This window comes from Pleurodeles waltl, chromosome 8, assembly GCF_031143425.1.
Source record: "Pleurodeles waltl isolate 20211129_DDA chromosome 8, aPleWal1.hap1.20221129, whole genome shotgun sequence".
NCBI classification, from domain to species: domain Eukaryota; kingdom Metazoa; phylum Chordata; class Amphibia; order Caudata; family Salamandridae; genus Pleurodeles; species Pleurodeles waltl.
In genome coordinates, this window is record NC_090447.1 from 27996325 (window position 1) to 28019234 (window position 22910).

The window sequence follows — 22910 nt, forward strand, 5'->3', positions numbered from 1 at the left end:
CGGCCTTGCCGCCAAAAGTGGGGCCGTGGCCAGAGGGGGCGGGCAACTCCACTAGCTGGAATGCCCTTGGGTGCTGTAACAAAGGCTTTGAGGCTCACCACCAGGTGTTACAGTTCCTGCAAGGGGGAGGTGATAAGCATCTCCACCCAGTACAGGCTTTGTTAGTAGCCACAGAGTGACAAAGGCACTCTCCCCATGTGGCCAGCAACATGTCTCGAGTGTGGCAGGCTGCTAAAACCAGTCAGCCTACACGGGTAGTAGGTTAAGGTTTCAGGGGGCACCTCTAAGGTGCCCTCTGTGGTGTATGTTACAATAAAATGTACACTGGCATTAGTGTGCATTTATTGTGCTGAGAAGTTTGATACCAGTGTGATTTCAGTGTAGCCATTATGGTGCTGTGGAGTTCGTGTATGACAGACTCCCAGACCATATACTCTTATGGCTACCCTGCACTTACAATGTCTAAGGTTTTGCTTAGACACTGTAGGGGCACAGTGCTCATGCACTTGTGCCCTCACCTATGGTATAGTGCACCCTGCCTTAGGGCTGTAAGGCCTGCTAGAGGGGTGACTTATCTATACTGCATAGGCAGTGTGAGGTTGGCATGGACCCCGAGGGGAGTGCCATGTCGACTTACTCGTTTTGTCCTCACCAGCACACACAAGCTGGCAAGCAGTGTGTCTGTGCTGAGTGAGGGGTCCCCAGGGTGGCATAAGATATGCTGCAGCCCTTAGAGACCTTCCCTGGCATCAGGGCCCTTGGTACTAGGGGTACCAGTTACAAGGGACTTACCTGGATGCCAGGGTGTGCCAATTGTGGAAACAAAAGTACAGGTTAGGGAAAGAACACTGGTGCTGGGGCCTGGTTAGCAGGCCTCAGCACACTTTCAATTCAAAACTTAGCATCAGCAAAGGCAAAAAGTCAGGGGGTAACCATGCCAAGGAGGCATTTCCTTACCGGACTCCTCACCATTTAGGTCACGCTACAGGTGGGAGGTGCCTCATATGCTCCACTTCGAGGTCCCTTCCACACCTGCAGTCACCACAGCTTCCCTGGGAATCCTGGGACACCCAGGTCTGGGTAAAGATGTGCTACACCTCTACTGCAGGGAGGGGAAGGAACCTCTCACCATTTATGTCACCCTGCAGGTGGAAGGTCCCTCGTACAGCTCCACCTTGTGGTCACTTCCACATCTACAGCCACCACAGATTCCCCGGGTGTCCTGAGACACTTGTGCCTGGGTGAAGGTGTGTTACATCTGTACTGCAGGGAGGTGAAGGGACCCTTCACATTTCTTCTGTCACCCTAGTGGTTGGAGGTGCTTCCTACGGCTCCACCTCAAGGTTTGTTCTGCACCTGCAGTCACGCCAGGTTCCCTGGGTACCCTGAGAAACCTATGTCTGGGTGGAGGTGTGTTAAACCTGTACTATAGGGAGGTGAAGGTACCCCTCACCTTTTCCTATATCACCTTTTTGGCAAGAGGTGCCTCGTTTGGCTCCACCCCATGGTCACTTGAGCACCTACAGTCACCATGGATTCCCCCGATATTCTGAGACACGTGTGTGGGTGGAGGTGTGTTACAAATGTACTGCAGGAAGATGAAGGGAGCCCTCACCATTTCCTATGTCATCTTAGAGGTGGGAGGTGCCTCATACAGCTGCAGCTCGAGATCCCTTCCGTGCCTACAGTCACTACATATTCCCTGGGTATCCTGTACCCCAGGGAGGTTAAGGGACCCCTCAGCATTTCTTATTTCTCCTTAGAGGTCTCTTGTACACCTGCACCTCAATGGCCCTTCCACGCCTGCTGTCACCACAGGTTCCCCGGGTATCCTGAGACACCTGTGTTCCTTGGGAGATGTGTTTGTTACACCTGCACTGGGTGAGGTGAAAGGACCCCCCCACCATTTCTTATGTCACCTTAGAGGTGGGTGATGGCCCATACGGCTCTACCTCGAGGTCTCCTCCGCACCTACGGTCACCTCAGATTCCCCGGGTATCCTGTGACACTTGTTTCTGGGTAGAGCTTTGTCACAACTGCACCGGGGGACCATTTCTTATGTCACCTTAGAGGTGGGAGGTGCCTCATAGAGCTCCACTTAGAAGTCCTTTATGCAACTACAGTCAACATGGATTCCCCAAGTATCCTGAGGCACCCATGTGTGCGTGGAGGTGTGTTTTAGGTGTACTGCTGGGAGGTGAAGGGATCCCTCATCCTTTCTTATGTCATCTTGGATTTGAGAAGAGCTTTCCGTCAGAGATGACGAAGACAGTGACCAAGGCAGTTCTGGTGCTATGCTGTGTTCCATATATTCCTCAGCTTATCCTTAGAGCCCTTCCAAACTAGATGTAGTGTATAATATCACTGAGGAAATGCCTGATCTACTCTTTCTAAGGTTTTGGAAGACTCGAGTCCTAAAATACAGTGACACTTAGCAGGGGATGTGACATCCAAGAGGGCTCTTAAAGAGGGGTGGAAGAGCAGTGAGGCTAGTTGGATGCTCAAAGCCCAGTGATATGCCACATTGCACCAGATGGGTGGTACCTGTAGCAGGCATTGAGGATAACCATGAGATAAATATACACTCAGTGATTGGATTTTGCAATCATTTGCTTACTCTGGGGGTATTGTACAGTTCTGCAACAGCAGGAGACACCTGTGATTAACATGCTTTTGGGGCAAACTTTGAGAGGTTGGACGCTGAACTGGCCAGTGGAAAGTGGGAAGTTGAGCTCTCTGAAACCAGAACATAAGTTAAGTTGTGCTAAGATTGTCAGTTGAGCGTTGTTCTTTTGAAGGCCATTTGACACAGGGCACTGAAAGGAATGAGTGTGTGTGTGTGTACTCTTCTGCTTAGAGGTTTGTGGAGAGGTTGATTGTTCACTGACTCACAGCTCGCTAACAGGACCAGGAACAATGTTACGGTGTCCTGAAACCAGGCCATGGTCACGTCCTACAAACTCCATGTACATGCTTTCTCTTGCAGATATTTCCCTCTTACACGTTTCATTATGCATGCTTGTTTTATTAAATATGCTTCTTCAGTTACTTGTGTTTCTCTTCTCGTATATGGTCCTTTTCACGTATGTTGTCTTATACACTTGCACAATGCCCACGCTGTCAGAATTAGATTACCCTAAGCTGGTCCTGTTCATGTCACCGAAGATGTTTCTGCAGGACATATCTTTAAGGCTCTGATTGAGGGAATGTCAGATTCTACTAGCCATCATTACTTTTTCTTAATTAAGTGCTGTGGACCACAGTGTTGCACCCTCCATGCTCTGTAAATAATAAGTATCACAGTTATCTCTTTTAGTCCTTAATTTAACAATCATGGGCAGCCCTGCCTGGGTCTGGACTTGTGATCTGCTGCTTACATCAGATGTCAGCAGCTAGTGCTTAACTCACCAAGTCATTTTGGTGGTAAAAATAACCTAAAGCTTACTAACCGTTAAAGAGATCACAATAAATTTGGACATTTAGGGATATTAAAAATGGAAATAAATTGATACTAGTGAAAAGAATTTAAAAAACGAAGGAAAAATGCTTAGGATTTAAGACACACTAGCAATAATGAAGATCTGTCCGGAGTTAAAGCTCTTCTCTAAAAAACGTCTCCTGCATGGTGGGGGCACAAGTTATAGTTACCTTAGGGCTAGAGCTATAGTTACTTGAGATAACTATAACTGCTGAATTTCTATGGTTTTCTGCCAGTAAATTCAGAACCTGACTGTAACATCCCTGTAACCTTTAGTTTTTTAAGTGAGTTTCTATTTTATTTTTTATTCTATTTCCTAACTATAACGTCCATGTAACCGTTGTTTTTTTCCATATATATATATATATATATATATATATATATATATATTATTATACCTCCAACATAGCTGTCAACACTTCCTTGTTTAAGTGTTGGCAGCCAACCGGATATCATCACGAGATCGGGAAGGTTCGCAGAGCATTCTCGTCCATATATCTACAATTTTTTTTTCTTTAATATCTCAAAAACTACTTAATGCATTTACACCAAATAGCAAAAAAGGATGCTTTCTGGACCAAGAGTTAGCTTTCTGCCAAATTTGGTGTAATTCCATCCACTGGTTTGGGCTGTAGACGTGTTCCAAATCCTATAAGAATTAACATTGGACCCCTCCCCCCCTTCTCTTTTTCTCGGCTCCCGCTTGATGGATCACCCCAAAACTTTCCAGACAGCAGCTGAAGTAAGCAACAATTTTTTTTTGAAAAGTTTGTGAAGATTTGTCAACTGCCACCTGCCATTTTTTTGTTCTTGGTAGGCAGTCATTTTTTCCGTGGCATTCGCAAAATGGTGCATTGAGCTTTGCAGGCAGCATGGGCTATGGAGTGGCTTGGCTCCTTGAGGCACAAGGGGTTAGTGGTGCTTGCTGCAGTGCGAAGAGGTGTCAGCTCGAGGTGAGGAATCGTGGAAGTTCAGGGGCAAAGGGTTGTGAAAACTTTACATTTACTGGTATGCTTCAGTGACCATATGTAGGAAAGTGCCCCTTTTTTACATGGTCCGCTCCTCTTTTTGCCTGATAATCGATGCAGTTTTGACTGGAAGTGCACTTGAGTTCCTGCTGTCCAGGTCCCCAGTGCCAGATTTCTTTCCCTAACTGTGCAATTGTTCCCTAATTGGCAATACCTTTGGCAACTCTGCAAGTCCCTAGTAAATGGTACCCCTGGTACTGAGGGCACAGGTACCAAAGAGGGTCCCAAAGGGCTGCAGCATGTATTGTGGCACCCTCAGGAACCCCTGACCTAGCACATGTAGACTGCCATTGCAGGCTGCGTGTCTTGGAGCAGCTAAAAGTGAAAACATGACATGGCACACAATCTTTGTGCCATGTCTCCTAACACTGCATGCAGTATATGTAAGTCACCACTACAGCAGGCTTTACAGCTCTATGGCAGGGTGCATTATGTTACATTTGAGGACATATCTGCATGAGCAGATATGCCCCTGCTATGCCTTTGTCGATTCTTAGACATAGTTAGTAAACAGGAAAGCCATTCTAAGTACATTTGCTGAACACTGGTCAACATAAGTTCCCCAACTACATGATGGCCTTAATTAAAAAAGGGATGTTTGGTATCAAACCTTTCATATTGATAAACCATCACTGATACCATTGATGGATTTATAATTACGTGCACACAGAGGGCACCTTGGAGGTGCCCCCTGAAAAACCTTCAATTTATCTGTGTGCTGGCTGACTAGTTCTAACTAGCCTACCACCACCAGATAGGTTTCTGACCCCATGGGTGAGAGCCTTTGCTCTCGGTGGACAGGAACAAAGCCTTCTGTGGCAGGGGTGTTAGCACACACCTCCCAACAGGATGACCTGCAAATTGCATTCCAAAACCGGGGGCTTCAGATCTAGATTCCCTCAAAGATGATGATGCTGACCCCTGCCCTGGACCCATTTGGCACCTGGACAGGTGGGAAAATTAGTAGTCAGAGAAGTGCCCACCTCTCAGGTCAGTCTGACCCCTAAGGTGAGTTGCATGATGTGAACACAACTTTTGAAAGTCTGCCATGTTAGTGATGGCAGGTTTTGGAACTCTGTGAAATGTTATGCCCACTTCCCACAGGAAGTGGTCATATAGGGGGCTTGGTGACCGCAGGTGTAAGTAGCCCATTGGCTACTTACTACCTTACACTCTCCTAAATGCCCTTAAATTCAGGATTTAGGGGAGTCCCGGTCACCAGGAAAGCAGATTCCTGCTGATTTACGAAAGAGGACACTGAAGAGCTGTGAAAACAAAGCCTTAGGAAGAAGCAACTGACTTGCCACTAGCCCTGCTGGCCTCTCTGCTGCTCCTGCTGAATTGCGTCAGTCGTCTTGTTCTGCAAGCTGTTGTGCCTCCAAAAAGCCTGGGAGAACTGCCTGCCTTCAGCAAAGGCCCATGGATCAGTGGAGCTGCTTCCCCGCATCCTGCTGCACACCAAGGGACTTGAGAGGTCTCCGCACTGCAAAAAGCTGATACCGCAACGCACCACCCACCTGTGCCGCCTAGGCTGAGCTCAAATGGGCTAACAGTGGTAGTGTGGTCCCCTGGCTCTCCAGAGACAGCCCACCTTAGGCTTGTCCCAAGTTGACTCAAGGACGCCACCTGCAACCTCTATTTGCAGGCCTTCTCGACCATGAGTTCTCCCGGTGATGAAAACCCGACACCTCTGCACCAGTTGCCGCTGGCCCGTGGAGAAACGGACCTAAGGTGTCCCCGAGCATTGTGAGAGCTGAACCCACTCGCTGGTTCAACCCGACTGGCCTCCCAGTCCAAACCTGCAGCCTCCTTTTTCTGAGCTGATCCCCATAGACTAACATCGGGCACCCGACAATGAAAAGCACCTCTGCACCAGGCCACCCCAGTGCCGCCCGAGGCAATCTGCTGGTGCGGCCTTGGACATCGCCCCATACTTACCTTAAGTCCAGGAGATTGGTACCGCAAGTCCCTGTTCTATACCCGTATGCAGTATTTGTTTTTCCTCCATATAACATTGCCGCCTCTGAAAAATGCTCTGCCGACTTTTGAAGCTTTATAGTATTTTTCTGGCAAAACGTACTTACCTGATTGCATTGATTCTGGTGCCTAAACATATATAAAGGTACTTATGAGTTTTATAAATTGGTTTGGCTCTCCTTATTGAGCTGTGTGCATCATTTATTGACTGTGTGTTTATTGGCAGATGTTTACCATTCTCTGATAAGCATAAGGCTGCTCGACCACACTATCACCTAAAAGAGCACCTTGGGTTTGCTTGTTCATTATATTGGTACCTTCAAGTTGGAAGAAAAAGTGCACTGGTAAACCCCTTAGCTGTGGGTAAAAACCGAACACAGAAATGCAGAACACAGATCTGTTGTGGACAGCTCTTACGTACGCCACCTCCTTTTTCAGACATTTCTCTGCCGGACAGTAGTTTCTTACAAAGTTGGGATAAGGAGGGCCAGAGCAGGAAGGGTCATGTACTCAGTCAGATGTCACTTGGTTATCAATTCCTCTCACCATCCCTACTTCTGCTACAGCTGCAGACCTAACCCCAGCCAGCAGTGGTGCACCGGGAATCCTGTGTGTAGTGGGTCTGTCGATGGGAGTATGATGTGCTATGTCCTTGGGGCTTCACGGTTTCACCATTTCTGGTCTGGGGTTACCAAAGAGTTGGTATGTGCATTGGTTTGATACTTTGTCCTTACATTTGCTCCGGGTATATTGAACTATATCTGTTTTCCCTGCTGTGTACAAGGTAATGCATTTCCTGATCAGGCCGAGCGCGTCTGTACGGTGGTATAAGCCTGTAGATGCTACAAAAGATCAGGAAGGGGAGGTTTGTCAATCGGAGTTGTCGATATGTACATAATTAAATTATACTGAGCCCATCACAGCTTGCAGCTCAAAATTTTACAACTTAGCAGGGGCAGATCAACCCGTACAGTGTCATTTTAATCTAACTCTCTTCCTTTTAGTGTGTATATAAATGTCAGTGCTTCAAATTAAAGTGCTGCGCAAGCTCTTGGTGGCCTTGTCTGTCGCTCAAGTTTGCCTGGCTCGCACTCATTTGTGGGATTCTCTCTTCTTGGTTTTTGGGAATTCTGCAAATGTAAGGCTCTACCAGCCCAAAGCCCAGCCATTGTGTGTGCCAACACGTTGGCATTGTTCTGGACTGCTCCGAGGATGTGGGAAGTACCTGCTACGGCTCTACTTCGAAGTCCCTTCCATGCCGAAAGTCAGTGTTCTGAGGATAAGGAGCATAGGTACTCCTTTACATGCAAGGTTTTACTCACTATCTACTTCCCTCTACCTGGGAGCGAGTGAAGTGCCACAGGGGTGCCTGTTGGCAGACTTGGCGCACCAGCTTGGGTGAATGGGAGAGACTCTCTCACTTACATTGTTCTCCTGTTTGTGTAGTGTACTCCATCTCTTAAACCCTATATATGTGACATCCCACCTAAAACTGACCTGAGAGTACCGTCGCGAGCCTGCAGTGCATTACTTCCTGTGCACTGTCTGGATTTTGATCTTTGGATCAGTTCACTTAAAGAAAGGTGCATTCCATCAATAATTTTAATGTGTTTGCCCAATGCTTACAGCCTGTACCTGTGCATGGAAACATCCTTTTGCCAATAAATATTTTACACCACTGCTACCACAACACCAGTGTCTCTTTGATCCAAACAGGCATAGTGCTAAAAAGCAAACAAAACAGTAAATATTTTGGAAAGTGAGAAAAGGAAGCCACCCATTCTTTCTTCTTTCTCCTTGATAGTCCTACTCAGAACAAATAAAGAAGCTTCACAGGGTCTTAAAAATTTGCATAAATAATAAACTTCATATAATATCCTAGTACAGTTTAGCTCTTGAAATCAGTTTTTCTTTCAAGCAATCCAAATCACCTGCTGTTGGAGACTTTCGTTACTTGACTCCTAAGTTCCAAGCTGTTCAGTACTGTCCCACTCCGAAGACATACTGTTGGTGAAGACGGAGCCTCTGGTTGATGCCTTTCTGGGTCCTTTAGACCCAAGAGCAGATCTGACTTTTCTCCTAGTGAATCAATTGACAGATGGTCAGAAGTTTTTTCTTTCCTATTCTCACTCTCTCTTCTTGGGCCCAAGGTAGGGAGGGGCAATCTCACTAGACTTGGCGTGTGGCAGACAAAAATTCCCTTATCAGTCTGGACGTGAAGGCAGTATTCCGGCAGCTGTGAATGCTAAGGATCCACTGAAAGGCTTTCCTCCTGTTTTATAATGGCTTTTAGAGACCAGTGCTCTTATAGATTGTAGCACCCACTATCTAATCATGAATGTATTCTTCTGTTGCTTTAGGTTTTTGGGGGCCGCCATGGGTGGGCCAACTTGTGTTTCTGGCTCTAACGTATATCTGCTGTATGCTACTGGAAGAGTTACACGGCTAACTTCTCTGCCTCCTGCCAGTTTAGCTGCGCAGAAGGACCTTATGCCACATTTTGCCTCCTGTTTGTCTGACCAAAAGTGAAAAAGTAGCTGAGACACCCAACACAGATTACTTCATGCTGTCACCAGTGCAAGGTCAACACTTGTTTCCCTGTGGGCTTTAGAGGCCTTAAAGCTCATAAATATTAAATGTTCATGGCATTGGTTTGCCTTTCTATTGCTATGGGTAAGGACTTCTCTAGGAGCACCTTCCCAGTCATTTAATTGCGCGCAATGTTCAATGTCTTTCTGGTCATCTTATCAGGTGTGCATGCCTTTCAGTGCCCTTCTGAGCATGTGATCATGTTCGGTCGTCAGTGCTTTCTGATCATCTGATAAGGTGCAGGTGTCTGATTTGATTTGGGGACTTTTCAGTACTTTCCTTTTTCTTTGATTCTTAGACGTTTATTACCTGCTGTGTAGCCCACTGTTCTGGTCATCCTGATACAAGCACAACATTTATGAAATGTGAATGGATGAGAACTGAGAGGAGAGGGCTTTCACAGACGAAAGCAAATAATGTGGCAAGCAAGGGGTCGTGCACATGGAAACAAGTAATGGAACGAGGGAGCTTTGCGGACACCATGGCAGAGAGGCGTAGGTGAGGAGGATCAGCCAGTCCAAGCAACCTGGTAGGGGTGATAGTAGGGACAGTCAGTTAGGCGGGTGCAGAACCCAAGACACCAAGGCAGCAGGGGGTGCAGCATGTGACCTTCCTACCAGATACCTTCCACAGGACTTGGAGTATGAGGATTGAAGAGAAGTTGGAGCGATGTGCTGTCAAAGTTGAGGGGTTTCGTGTCAAAAAGAGATCTGTGTATTCTAATGTCAGTGCAAGTAATCATGCCTCAGTGCATTATTGCGTATAATTATTCCACTCGTCTCTCTGTGGTTGGCATCTTGTTTGCTCTCTGGTGGGTCTTCTCTGGTTTCTAGTCAAACATAGAACATTAACTGGTTCTCAAAAGCCTCAGTTTGCGTGTACAGGCATTGCTGCTTTGACACGCCGGCCTCGCGCGTGGGTGATTTACTATGTGTGCATTGGATAAATTATAGATCAGAAGACACCTTCCATTATTAATAGATCTCCTATTCCAGCTCCCGAAGGGGCACAGACACTGCATCATGTTAGAAGTCTGTGTGCTGGAAGGAGGATGTATCATAAGGCTAGGTAAGAAGATCCTTATAAAGAAAGAGAATTCTGTGTTTATGGACTCAGAGAGCTGGCTCTTAGGATCAAAGGACAGAGGCAGCAGACTTTATGTATTTCTCTACTGAATCAGACACCAGCCAGGTTCATTGGCTCATGCCAGCGGCTTCTGTGTGAGTGGAGTGTAGGTTGGGGGCCATTGGCCCGCAGTGTTTGAGGGTGAGGAGCAGGGCAGATGCATCTCTACCATGCAGAATGCTGCAGAAGGCCTGGTGTGTCTGCAGCACTGTTATTGAATTATGGCGCACAAACATGGTCTGGAGGGATTGGACTCTCATCCATTAGCGGATGTTGGTCCTGTTGGGCAGACATTGTAATGAAGTTAGCTAGATTACAGCGTGTGGATGGAAGAACAACAAATCATTGAGAAGCATAAAGGGACGGCAGCTGCTCCCAGCACAGAGCCAGAGCTCAGGCACCCAGTAAAATCCTCTTGTGCACGCTTGACTGTTCAGAGCCTGACCCCAAAATCCAGCTGTCAGTCGGCTGCACTCTGACAAGGTGGTGGGCGGTAACAGAGGTATATGTTCTGCCGAAACCTGGAAAACCCGCATGAGCAGCAATACGTATGCTTTGTTCACATGGGTGGGTACCAAGCTTTCTCAAGGGTAATGCTTGTTATACTGTTGCCCACCGTCTTACTAAAAATCTGCTTATTGGAGGCTCCCCCACCCGATAAAAGAACCTATATTTTCTTTAAGAATACGTGAAATATCACAGAAATTCCAGCCACAATTCCTGCTGAGGTGGGGTGAATCTGGCCTCCCATATTTGGGCATCGAAGTTTCCAGAAATAGGGAGGAATTACTCCCAGTGAACTATGACACTGTTCTAGCTAAAGTAACGGACAGCATAACTCGCTGAAATCAGTGCCCCTATCTTTGGCAGGACGTATTTCTCTCATGAAAATGATTGTTACCGAAGCTGCTGAACCTGTTCTTCGGGGAGAAGGTGGTGCCTCTGACACTCCATACAATACATCGAGGCTGCTCCTTGAGCACAGGCGGTGGACAGTAAGACTCACACACAGAGCAGAGCAGCAGGACTCTACATAACAAACATGTATAAGGTAGTATGGCTGAGGTCCTCCCATGTAGTACAGGACATTCAGGCGTGAGCTATGAACACTGCTTCTGCTATACAGAAGCATAATGGAGCTCACTTGAGGATGGTGCAGTTGCTTTATATGTACACTGTCAGAACACAAACGTTATCTGAACATCACTCCTGCTGCTAGGAGGTGCAGAGCGGCCAGGTTGGTGGACACATTCTGGTGCAGACGAGCTGTACAGGAATTACTGAATCAGCTTCTCACCTATTGTTGCAGAGCAGTGAGTAGACCTCCCTTGCAAATAGAAGACCTCAGCAAGATTGCACCACACACACAGGCACAAGTCAGCAAGACCTTACTGTTCACATTCAAACAAGACCCCAATCATCCCTAACCAATACAGAACACCAAGGCTGCACTTGTACAAGCACAGCACAAGATTGCCCTTCTTACATAAAGACACATGGCTGGAATAAGACTTTACTTCTTAAATCCAGGCATAAGACAGCCGGACATGAGGTCCTCTCATATAGGTACAGAACAGCAAGACCAAGTTGTTCACATACTGGTGTGAACAGTCAGTCAGCACTACACTATATCAATGCAGAGTGTAATATGTGGTTTATTACCACTGTTGAGTGTGTGGAGGTGCCAGGTGAATCATACACTGAATCCTGATGCCCCCACCCCCATCGCTCTGAAATGGTAATAAATTGGAATAATATAGAGTGCACATCTGCATTTGTTTTTTTGCCATGATTTGTGTACTTGTTATGGTCTGGCCTGACAGCCGAGAGAGAGGGGCTTTGTCTCCGCACACATGTTGGGAGGCATTAGTACCTGTTTTGATTGAGCAAAAGTTGTGTGCTTCCACAAGAAAATGCTTGCCCTCCATAGAGCTGTGATCATTCTGTTTAGTTAGCCTGCTGCCTAAGCTTGAACTTTCAGGGCTACACACGGCAATGTAATGCTATTAAAGTCACTTAGATAACTAGGTAATTTATAGTGTTTTTCTCTGGCAGCAGCACAGATGGGAGGAGGGCAGTCATTAACCTACGTGGATTTTTTGTTTGTCTTGAAAGTGCATTCATATAAAGGGCCCATTGGCATGCCTGTTGGTATGTAACCAAAATCATAATGCAAAGGGTTAAATTTGTGTTGTATTTTAAAATCACATCAGAGACCTCTTTATTATTAGGAGGGATGTTGAACTGTGTATAGTAATCGTTACACGCAATCCATGAGGCCATAAAAAGTGTTCTCATGACAATTTTGCTGTACTTTGTAATAAACTCGAAAGTAACCCTTGTTTTGTAGAAATTAATGTTCGAATGTGTTTTTAGTAAATTTGCTTTAACGTTCTCTTTCAGATGGGGGAATATCAGAGGCAAAACAATCCTCCTCCTACCCCGGGAGGGATGGCTAGAGTGAACGTCTAACCTTAGTCCCAACCCCAATCCCATGCCTCATCCTTGATTTGAGTCCTCTGACAAACTTAGCTGAAGGCTCTTATTTGGGTGTGTATCTGTTACACAGCAAACTCAGCAAACTGTGCTCAAGTGCTTGAATTAATGACAGCCACAGATGATTGATCTAGGACCAGGGTCATTACCAGTGGTTCACATTTATTCAAGCAGGCTCATCACTCATTTTTTGCTATTTAGGTGAGTTGCATCAAGTAGTATGGGCCTTCCCAGATATAGCTTCTGAGCTAATGTGCTCCAGAACTCAAGATGAACCTCACTGATGAGGCTCAATGAGGCCAAAACGTGTTGAGTTGTTTGTGAGTCTGCTCAGAGTTACAATTCAAGCTGGGCTGCTCCTTTTGAGGCAAGATCAGTGTTTATTTGCATTTGCATGTATGTGTCCATCAGTATATTTTTTTTTTTATTGCTGTTGCTGATGAGATATTCCTTACCAAACTTCATTCTCCACTGCTGCTCAGACACACACAGCAGAGCCTGAAAGAGCAGTCTGCTCCTCACAGGTCTGATACAGGGACTCTATGGTCCTTACCTAACTTAAATTGGTAAATTGATTTTACAAATTGGACAGAGGCCTGTTTATGTTCTGGAAGATCACTTGTTCTAAAGTTGGAAAGATCTCAATCATGTTTCTTGTAGACATATGAGAGAATACGTAGTAAGCTCTTCACTCTTAGTATTTGGGTGCCATGGAGGAGTGGCACTGTTTGGAAATATGAACTACTAATAAGAAATGTTTCAGATTGACAGAAATACTGAGCCTCTCCCACATGCATGGCAGTGATCATTTGGGATTGGCCTAGGCTTGCAGACTGTACATGATTAAAGGATTGGCACTTTCCTGGCAGTCCATCTCGGTGGGAAGTGATCCGAGGGACCAGTAGGTGTTAGTACAGAATCTCCCTCTGTTGGGCATTCAGCAAGATGATCTGAAGTGTATCTTTTTGTTTTTCAGATGAAACGGAAGTCTGAGAATGGTGTAGATGTGAGAGCCCTATCTCCAGGAAAGAAGCTGTGCAAAGGCTCAGAGTACAGCAGGTAAGCCAAATGCCAGAGCTTGAAGCGCGCAAGGAGTGGTCAAGCACCCTTCTCTGATAACAGCTTTGCAAGGATGGCACTTGGTTATGCACTGCCACTAATAGTGTCTAGTGGGAGCAGATTCACTTGTTGTTTGATAACAAGGAGGCCCTGTTCCCCCAGCATGTGGAGGCTACTGTGGTTGGCAGGGACCTTGCACACTACTTTAGGAATATTAGGGGCATCAGAAGTTATAGGCACCATCACCTAAGATCTGCAGAATAAGAGTGAGCTTTAATCGTGAAGAATGCTGCTATATATCGTCCTCATGGGGAGTCACTCACCTGCCTGAACGTTGTGAGTAGTAATGCCCTGCTTTTCTTAATGTTCAAGGTCTGTGGGAGGTACCAGCGATGGGTATACACTGCACAAGCGTAGTGCTTAATGGGAGTACACTGTGATAGGCACCATTCTCTATGTTGGCCCTGTTTCAGAATCCTGGGATTCTACAGTGATGGGCATATTAAAGAGGAATGCTTCTCTGAGATTGCAGTTTCTGACAATTGTGAGAATCCGCAGTGATGGACTCCTTCACTAAGGGCACTCTTCACTAACATAGCAGTACTTCAGGTTCTTGGGTGATTAGCAGGGATAGGCGCATTCACCTAGGGTTGGTAAGAGAAATGATGAGCACTCTTTGGTAAGATAGCAGTATTTCACAATCACAGGAGATCAGCAGTGATAGGCATGCTCACCTAGAGGTGGTGTGCAGAGTGAACCAAAGATTCTGGAAAGGCAGCAGTGATCAGCACAGTTCTCCTAGACAGCATTATTTCAGAATGCTGGCGTTTTGACCATGATGGTCACACCACACTAGTATGAGCTGGGTTTTGCGAGGAGTGATCATCATCACGACTCCCTAAAAGTTGTGATGTGCCTCGATCCTGTGAAGTGAGCAGCCAACTCACTTCTCTGGGTGGATACCTCTGAACCCTGACAAGGAGGCAGTGTTGGACAGTAATGCAGTATGTCCTTGTAATGTAGCTATCACATATTGTCTGTAAAGTGGGGATGAGTAGATGACCTTCTGAAACAGAGTTGTGATATGCTCATCTTAAGATGTACTTCTCCTCATTTCCATGACTAGCTTATTTTTACAGTAAACCTGCAGCGTCTGCCACCTGTGCCTGAGCTGCCTTCCGATTCAATAGACTTCAACATTCTGCATGTGTTTCTCTTTATTTTCCTTGTTTCCTATAGTATCCAACATTTTGCCTCATTGAATACTTTTAGATTCACACTATTTTAGTAGCTACTTATGGATTCCTCTGGGGCAGAATATGCTAATAAAAAAGTATGGGATGATGCACTAGCATAGTCAGACATCTGAATGAATTGGTATGTTTACTGTTTCCTCGGGAAGATTAGTCAGTGATGAGAGTTGTGTGCCTTTTTGGGTTGTGAGTGGTTGACCCCAGTGAGATGTTGATCGTAAGCCTGCAGTGCCTCTTTGCGTGCCCACCATCCTAGATTCGTTTTTTCCTTACATTTGGGTACAGAGGTGAATTGAGAGAGCACCAGAAGATTTTAATCAAAGACAGTTGTAAAGACCTCAAGGAAAACCAAAAGCAACCAAGAGAGTGGCCGAGATGGATGCGTGATGCTGGATAGAGGTTCTGTAAGGGTGGGTGGTGGAGATTCAACATAGTCGGAGAATGGTATGTAGTCATTGTGGCATTCCTCATACTCTTTGATGCCATTTTAGATTATAAGCATGCTCTTCAAAGTTTGCCCAGAATGCCATAGGGATTTCATCGAAGAGTATAACCTACACTTGTTCTGCCTCCCAAGACACCATAAGTCAGAGGACTGTTTTCCATGCTCACTGATTAAGCCCAGACTTTAATTCTTCGAGATAAAATTATTCTATCTCATTGGGTGTTTGCTGACATGGCTGGGCTATTGGAGTTAGGGAAAAAAAAAGTTTGTCTTGTGTAGAAAGTTGACTTTGCTTAAAAGCTATACAGTTTGGTGGTGCTAGCTGTAATGATTTATGGGAACTGTGAAGTTGAGGCCTCTATACGTATAAGAATTTCACCCCGCTCTATTCTTTCAGCCCTTTGAATTTCTTACTGCAGGTCGCAAATGAAGATGTAAATAGTTGTTCCCTTATTGGATTCTAGTGTGTTTACATGCACAAGTTTAGAGACCCTGAATATTCCTTATTTTACTTTGAAAGAATGTTAGTAGGTTTTTTGTTTTTGGTGTTGGTTAAGAAGTTGCTCAAAGCCTGCAGATTGGACATTTTTTAGTTCAGGGTTTTGTGACTGTAAATCTCTTTGTCTTCACTATTTCTTTCCCATTGACCTATTGTATTCACTGCTGTTAATTATTTTTTCCTCTGTGTTCTTGTTGTTAAGACTTAGTTCTGGTTTAGTCCTGCCCTTTTCAAGGTGGCAAGTTCTTCATTGGACCACCTCTGGGTCACTGTGTCCTTGCTTTTGAAGGGACAACGCTGTTGAGTTTCTTTGTTACACTGTAGTAGATTACCTTTTAGCAGCCTTCCAGCTGTTGGCTTTCATTGTGGGGTTTTCTTGCAGTGTTTATTGTTATTGATTTATTTATTTATTTCGTGTTTATACCCAGGTTGGTGGGAACTGTTTTTTTTTTTAGGTGAATGGAAGGAATGTCATGTCTAGTAGTCTGAAAATGATTTGTACATGGTTTGACCAGATGTAAAGTTGTGTTGCAACGTTGATTTTGTTAACATCATGGTTTAGTATGTGACCCACTGTATGGACTGGGTGTTTCACTTTAATGCCCCCTAAAAAAATCTGGTGCACATTTGTTCGCGGTTGTGTTCATCCATAAATTGAAGTCTTCATGTTTTAGTGTTTTTTGGGGTCTTTCTTCCCAAAGTATATATATGATAGAGACTTCTAGCCATCGATTTTTAGCGTATAATAGTCCCCAGACGTCACACTGGATCTAGAAGATTTTCAAGCAAGCTCCTTGTTGCCCGATGTCAGTTGACTCCGACACTCAAGGTACCCCCAACCTGTTTGCGGAACCCTTTCCAAATGTCGTAGTAGCACTCCCAATCATCAGAGAAGTCGGGTGAGTCCTACAAACATAAGAAATTTAAGAATTCAAAGAGGTCTTCGACTTCTCCGCAACCGCCTAAGTCTCCCGCCAGTCAGTGGAACCTGAACCTGGCTTTGCATTTTCCAGATTTTCCCAAAGCTACCCTGCCCATTGAAATAGTTCTGTGAGGCCATGAGCCTCATATTTGGGCGGCCTGGTTCCCTCTGCATCACTTTCGGGCCCCACGGGTGCAGGAGGGACCCCTACTGGAGCCACGCCGGCAGGTACACCCTCAGCACCAGTCAGGCTCCATGGATCCCATGCTAGATCTGGAGTGGAGCCGCTGGCGAGACTGAGACCTTCGGTGGCCGCTCCAGTGCCGGAAACGCCACCCTCATTGTTATTTCCACTGGCTCCTACAGATCTTCCAAACGGGCTATTCACTTCCCTTTGTGACTCCCCCACCATCCATGATGCCCAGTTACGAGCGACTGACGGTGGTCCATCAGGAAATGCATGCTCTCTTCGCAAAGGGAGCTATAGAGAGGGTGCCTCCATCAGAAGTAGGTTGTGGCTTGTGTTCCTGCTATTTCCTGATGCCAAAGAAAAACTGATAACTCGGTCCTATCCTTGACCTGCACCTTCTCAAGTCCTGTCTACCCAGGAGACTGGATGGTAGCTTTGGACTTGCACAGTGCGCATTTCTGCATCCCTGTCCTGCCTGCCCACAGAACATACCTGCAGTTCAGGTTGGGCCCAAGAGCACTTTCAGTTTGCCATGCTTCCTTTCAGCCTTACCAGCGCCCCTTACGTGTTCATGAAAATAATGTGATGATTGCAGCTCATCTGTGGAGATTCCAGTCTTCCCTACCTTAGTGATTGGCTTTTGAAGCCAGACTTGCCCCAGGCAGTTGACTCCCACCTTAAACTATGGCAAAACCTTTTGTACTCACTGGGATTCACTATCAAAGTGCAAAAATTTCACCTGACTTCCTTTCAGACACTCCCTTTCATTGGAGCTCTTCTGGGCCCACTGCAGTTTCAGTCCTGTCCTCCAGAACGGCGAGACCAGAATTTTCAGGCTGTTATTCTCATGTTTCAGCTTCTATCCTGGATTTCAGTTAGACTGACTCTGAGGCTGCTAGGCCTGATTGCTCCTGCATCCTGCTTGTCACTCAGGCCCGTTGGCTTATGCGGACCCTGCAGCGGGACTTGAAGGCGCAGTGAGCACAGTATCAGGGAAATCACTCCAACATGATCTCAGAAGAAGCTGCAGAAGATCTACAGTAGTAACTAATGTACCAGGATTGGGTCAGTGGCAGAACCCTCCCCAACCAAAGATGACAGTACTGACGGTTGCATCACCTTTGGGTTGGGGCGGCCCTCTGTGAGAGGTGGAGATCAGATGACTCTGGTCTTCAGCAGAGTCTAAGCTCCACATCAACCTGTGGGAGCTTTGGGCGATTTGATTGGCATTGAAAGGCTTTCTTCCTTGAGTCAGGGGAAGACATGAGCATGTGTTCACAGACAAAACCACCACCATGTGGCACTCCAGCAAGCAGTGGAGTGGGGTTGTGGTCCCTTTTTCAAGACCCCCTGTGTCTCTGGACATGGCTGGAACAACAGGGCATTTTCCTGGTGCTTCAACACCTGCCATGATCGCTGAACGCCAGGGTGGACGAACTCTGCTGAAGAAGCCTAGAGGATCATGAGTGGCAACTCCATCCGGATGTGGTGCAAGGTCTCTTTCAGCATTGGGGAGAGCCTTGGTTAGATTTGTTCCCACTCTTCAAGAACACTGGAGATTCCAAGACGGCCCTCACTTGGAAAAACTTTTTGCTTGAGTAGAGCTCAGGCCTCTTATACACCACTCTGCCCATACCACTCCTGCCCAGAGCTCTCAAGAAGACCAGGAACGACCGGGTCCACGTCACCCTTGTAGGCTGTGGGCTGGGCTCGGAGAGTTTGGTATCCAAAGCTGTTGAGCATGGCCATCAGTCCACCGATCAGGCTACCTCTTTGGGAGAATCTTCTCTTTGACTATCTCTTTTCTTTTCTAATTCATGAGCACTTGATCTGCTTGCACTTTGTTCTGTCTTCCTTCTGTGGTGTTACAATGGGGGATCTGTTTTATCTAATTTTGTAGAAGAGTAAAGAATATACTTTGTATATATAATAAAGGATGTTTTCCTGAAAGAGTGTTTCTTTGCTGCATGTTGGATCTAAGGGATGTTGTGGTTATGGTTGTAATTGTTTTCTAAGGGGTCATTGTTGTTTTGCAATAGGTTCCTTAAAGGCCTGCAGCATATGTTTCCCCCCACGCCATTCATCATACCTCAATGAGACCTCAATCTTTTACTTAATTTTCTAATGTGTGCACAGTTTGAGCCTCTACACAATTGTCCTCAGGCTACTGACCATCAAACACACTTTTTTTTAGTACCTATAACATTGGCCAGGAGGGAACTGCAAGTGCTCTCTGCGCACCCTTCTTATACCAACATCTACTCTGGCAAACTGGTTCTCCGGGCACATGCCTCCTTCCTCAAAAGGTTGTGACTCCCTTCAATGTAGGCCAGAACATCACCCTGCATACCTTCATTGCTCACCTCATCCTTCCAAAAAGGAGGAGAGATTACACTGGACCCAAAAAGTGTGTTATTCTATCTTGAACTCACAAAACATTTCCAGTTGGACTATCAACTCTTCATGGGCTATGTTGGAGCTAAAAATGAGAAGGCTGTGCAGAAATGGACCATCTCCCAAGGGATTGCACTCTGCATTAAGATCTGTGTAGGAAAGTGCCCATTTTGACATTGTTAACCCCACTTTTTACCTGATATCTGATGTAGTTTCAACTAAAAGTGCATTGGGTTCCTGCTAACCAGGTCCCCAGTTTCAGAGCTCCTTCCCAGAAATGCACTGTTGTTTCCCCAGTTGGCAAAACCTTTAGCACTCTCTGTAAGTCCCTAATAAATGGTACCCCCGGTACCTAGAGCCTGGGGTACTAAAGAGGGTCCCTAAGGGCTGCAGCACAACTTGTGCCACCCTCAGGGACCACCTCACCACCACACTCACCAAGCACATGACAGGCTGCCATTTCAGGCTACGTGTCTTGGTGCAGACAAAAGTGAAAACAAGGCATGGCACACAGCCTGTGTGCACTGTCCCCTAACACTGCATGCAGTGTATGTACGTCACACCTCTAGCAGGCCTTGCAGCCCTAAGGCAGGGTGGATTGTATTACATGTGAGGACATATCTGCAAGAGCAGATATGCACCTGTTATGTCTTTGTCGATTCTCAGACATAGTAAGTGACCAAGGAAGCCATTTTAAATGCATGTGCTGGACACTGGTCAAAACGAGTTCCACAACTACATGATGGCTTCACTGTAAATAGGTATGTTTGGTATCAAACATCTCATATTGTTGAACCCACACTGATACCAGTGTTGAATTTACCAATACATGCACCCAGAGGGCACTTTAAAGGTGCCCCCTGAAGCCCTACCAGCCTCTGGTGTGCTCGCTGACCAGTTTCTGCCAGCATGCCACCCGAGACACTGTTCTGGACCCTCAGGATGAGAGCCTTCATTCTCAGGAGGCCTAGAACAAAACCCTGTCCTGGAAAATTGTGTAACACCCCCTCCAACAGGATGACCTGCTGATTAGCCTTTCTAAGGCAGCAAGCCTCAAAGGACTGCCGCCTATGAAATGTGACTCTGGCTCCTCTCACATGAGGAAGCAACTCCCCCGTCCAGAGCCCATTTGACACCTGTCCACTGAATGGGGAACCCCTGGACCCTTTACACAGTATTCTTATACCACATAAAGGGTTATCTTCCTACAATCTGCTACTCATTCGTGAAGAAGTGACCATGTAAGGGCTTGCAGGCTCACTCCGCCAGACCCAAAGTGGATGGCATTGCTGTCCTCGACATTTGCCAGGCAGCAGCGTGAGCATCCCTGCACACGTTGACCGAGCATCACTCCATGGACAGTCAGATCCATCATGACAGACACTTTGCCTGTTTGGTCCTGCAGGACCTTCTAATTTCTTTGGCTTTGCAGACCCCTCTTTGCGGAGGTATTGCTTGGGTATCTATTCTAAGGTAAGGAATCTATGGCAGAAGTGTCTAGCAAATGAACAAGTTACTTACCTTTGGTAATGCCTTATCTGGTAGAGACTCTATCTAGCCACAGATTCCTTACGATCCTCCCCACTCTGCAAACTGATTATGGTGTAAGGGTCACCCTTCTCAGGGCCTTAGCTTGTCACACCATTGCTCAGCTCTCATTGTGGCGCTGCGTTCCTGGCACGGAAAATTGCAAAATTAACTGTCATCAGTGCAACAGGGTGGTATCTATGTAGGTACCACATATGTCACTTCTGACGCTGATGACGCAAATCTGAATGATACCACCTACTGGTGCACAGGGCTACTGCTCAAAATTATTCTGGATCACGGAAATCGCTGGAAGAGGCAGCAGGGGCACCATTGAAGTTGCAGTCCTGGATTGCCATGTTGGGTATCTGGGACCCTCAGACTTTACCAGGAGTCAGAAAACACTGATCAGTCTGGGTTGCATGATTGCAAACAGGGACATAGTGTAAAAATGGGGAGTCAGATCCCCTCCCAAATATGCTAACTGGGAAACAGGAACAGAGTGTAGGAAAATGTTGGAAAAAAAAGATACATAATGGGAGGGGATGCCTGAAGAAGTTCGAGCGGATATGGGGCACCTGGGAAATGCAGAACTTGTAAAGAGGGGATAGTCATCACTGTTGATGGTCAGGAGAACCAAAACCTGCCTATGAGTGGGGGCAGGAGGGACATAGGAGAAGGGCTGGCACCCGGCACTGGAGTGGTTCTTTGTTTAGAATCACATGCTCCATACTCAATGTGGGGGGTGGGATCCTGGGAAATGACGTATGTTTTGCTGCCTGGTCCCCCGTCTCCTGATGGATGCGAGTCCCCGGAGATGGTTAGGATAAGTGTTGAATGTACTGTCTGGTGATCTGCTGATGCTCTTTACCTGATGCAAAGTTGTTCATTGTGTGGATGGTATAATTATAATAAACTTAATAAAAAAAAATATATATTCTGGATCCAGTCTGACACCTGGGGATTATTCTAAGGAAAGGAATCTACAGGTGGATAGCCTCTACCAGATAAGGCGTTCACGAAGATAAGTAATTTGTTCAGGCAGCTCACAGGTCTTGTTAAGGAAGGGACCCCTGGGAACAATACGTAATAGACATTTTCCATTGTTTCTCCTGCTCTTTTCTAGGCACTTCACTGACTTGTATGTACATCACAGTTCCATAGTGTGTACTCTTGTCTCTTCTCCTCTCCCTTTCTGGGCATCCCCTTCACGAGTTCTGTACTGTGATCTGAGTGGTGGCTTGCTGTCCTACAGTGAAGAATGATCGTCCGTGTTGGTACCATTGATCATGATGCCTTTATCTCTAGCATCCCTGTCAGACCTTTTGATTCCCCTCAGCACTAGTAGAGTCTGGGTGAATCAGTGTGCCCCGTTGAACCTTATAGATGAAACATATTTTTAACACCCTGTTGTGGTTTTCTCATGGTAGTATGATAGAGAACATTTCTAGTTGTTTGTTCCGTGAACTAGGATTGCTACCAATGTCTTTTTGAAGGTTGATGATGGACATTAGACAAATGTATATACAGCTAATGGGCAATCAAGGGCCTCTCAGTAGTGCAAAGTGCATATGTCAGATGACAACTTGCCTTATCAGTTTCGATATGGAATATTAATGTTTTTCCTCCATCTGGCAGTTCTTAATTTGTGAAAACTTGGATGGAGCTTGTTTCTTCTTGTAGCTGAGCAGACGCTTACATAGCAGGTATAACTTTTCCTCCACCCAAGTCATCTTTGACGTTAGTTTTCTTGAGCTGAAAGTCGAGATAAGTATCAGAATAGTCTCTGGCTAACTGTCTTAGCTGCACTATTACATTTCATTTAGTTTTTACCTCCACTGAAATAATTGCTAAGAACGTGAGCTATATAAAATCTTTGCATGTAAGTAGCAGCAGTGGGATCAGCCATCTTTGTATGAATGTGAAGA

The 22910-nt window shown here is 46.0% G+C and overlaps 1 protein-coding gene across 2 annotated transcripts in view; it reads left to right on the plus strand.

Annotated features, from left to right (window-relative positions):
• LOC138249678 (F-box/WD repeat-containing protein 7-like) overlaps positions 1-22910 on the plus strand; it is a 326410-nt gene that overhangs the window by 157288 nt on the left and 146212 nt on the right. For both annotated transcript variants that reach the window (XM_069203645.1, XM_069203646.1), the window contains exon 4: positions 13670-13752. In XM_069203645.1, the coding sequence (XP_069059746.1) occupies positions 13670-13752 (83 nt within the window). The remainder of the gene's footprint in view (positions 1-13669; positions 13753-22910) is intronic.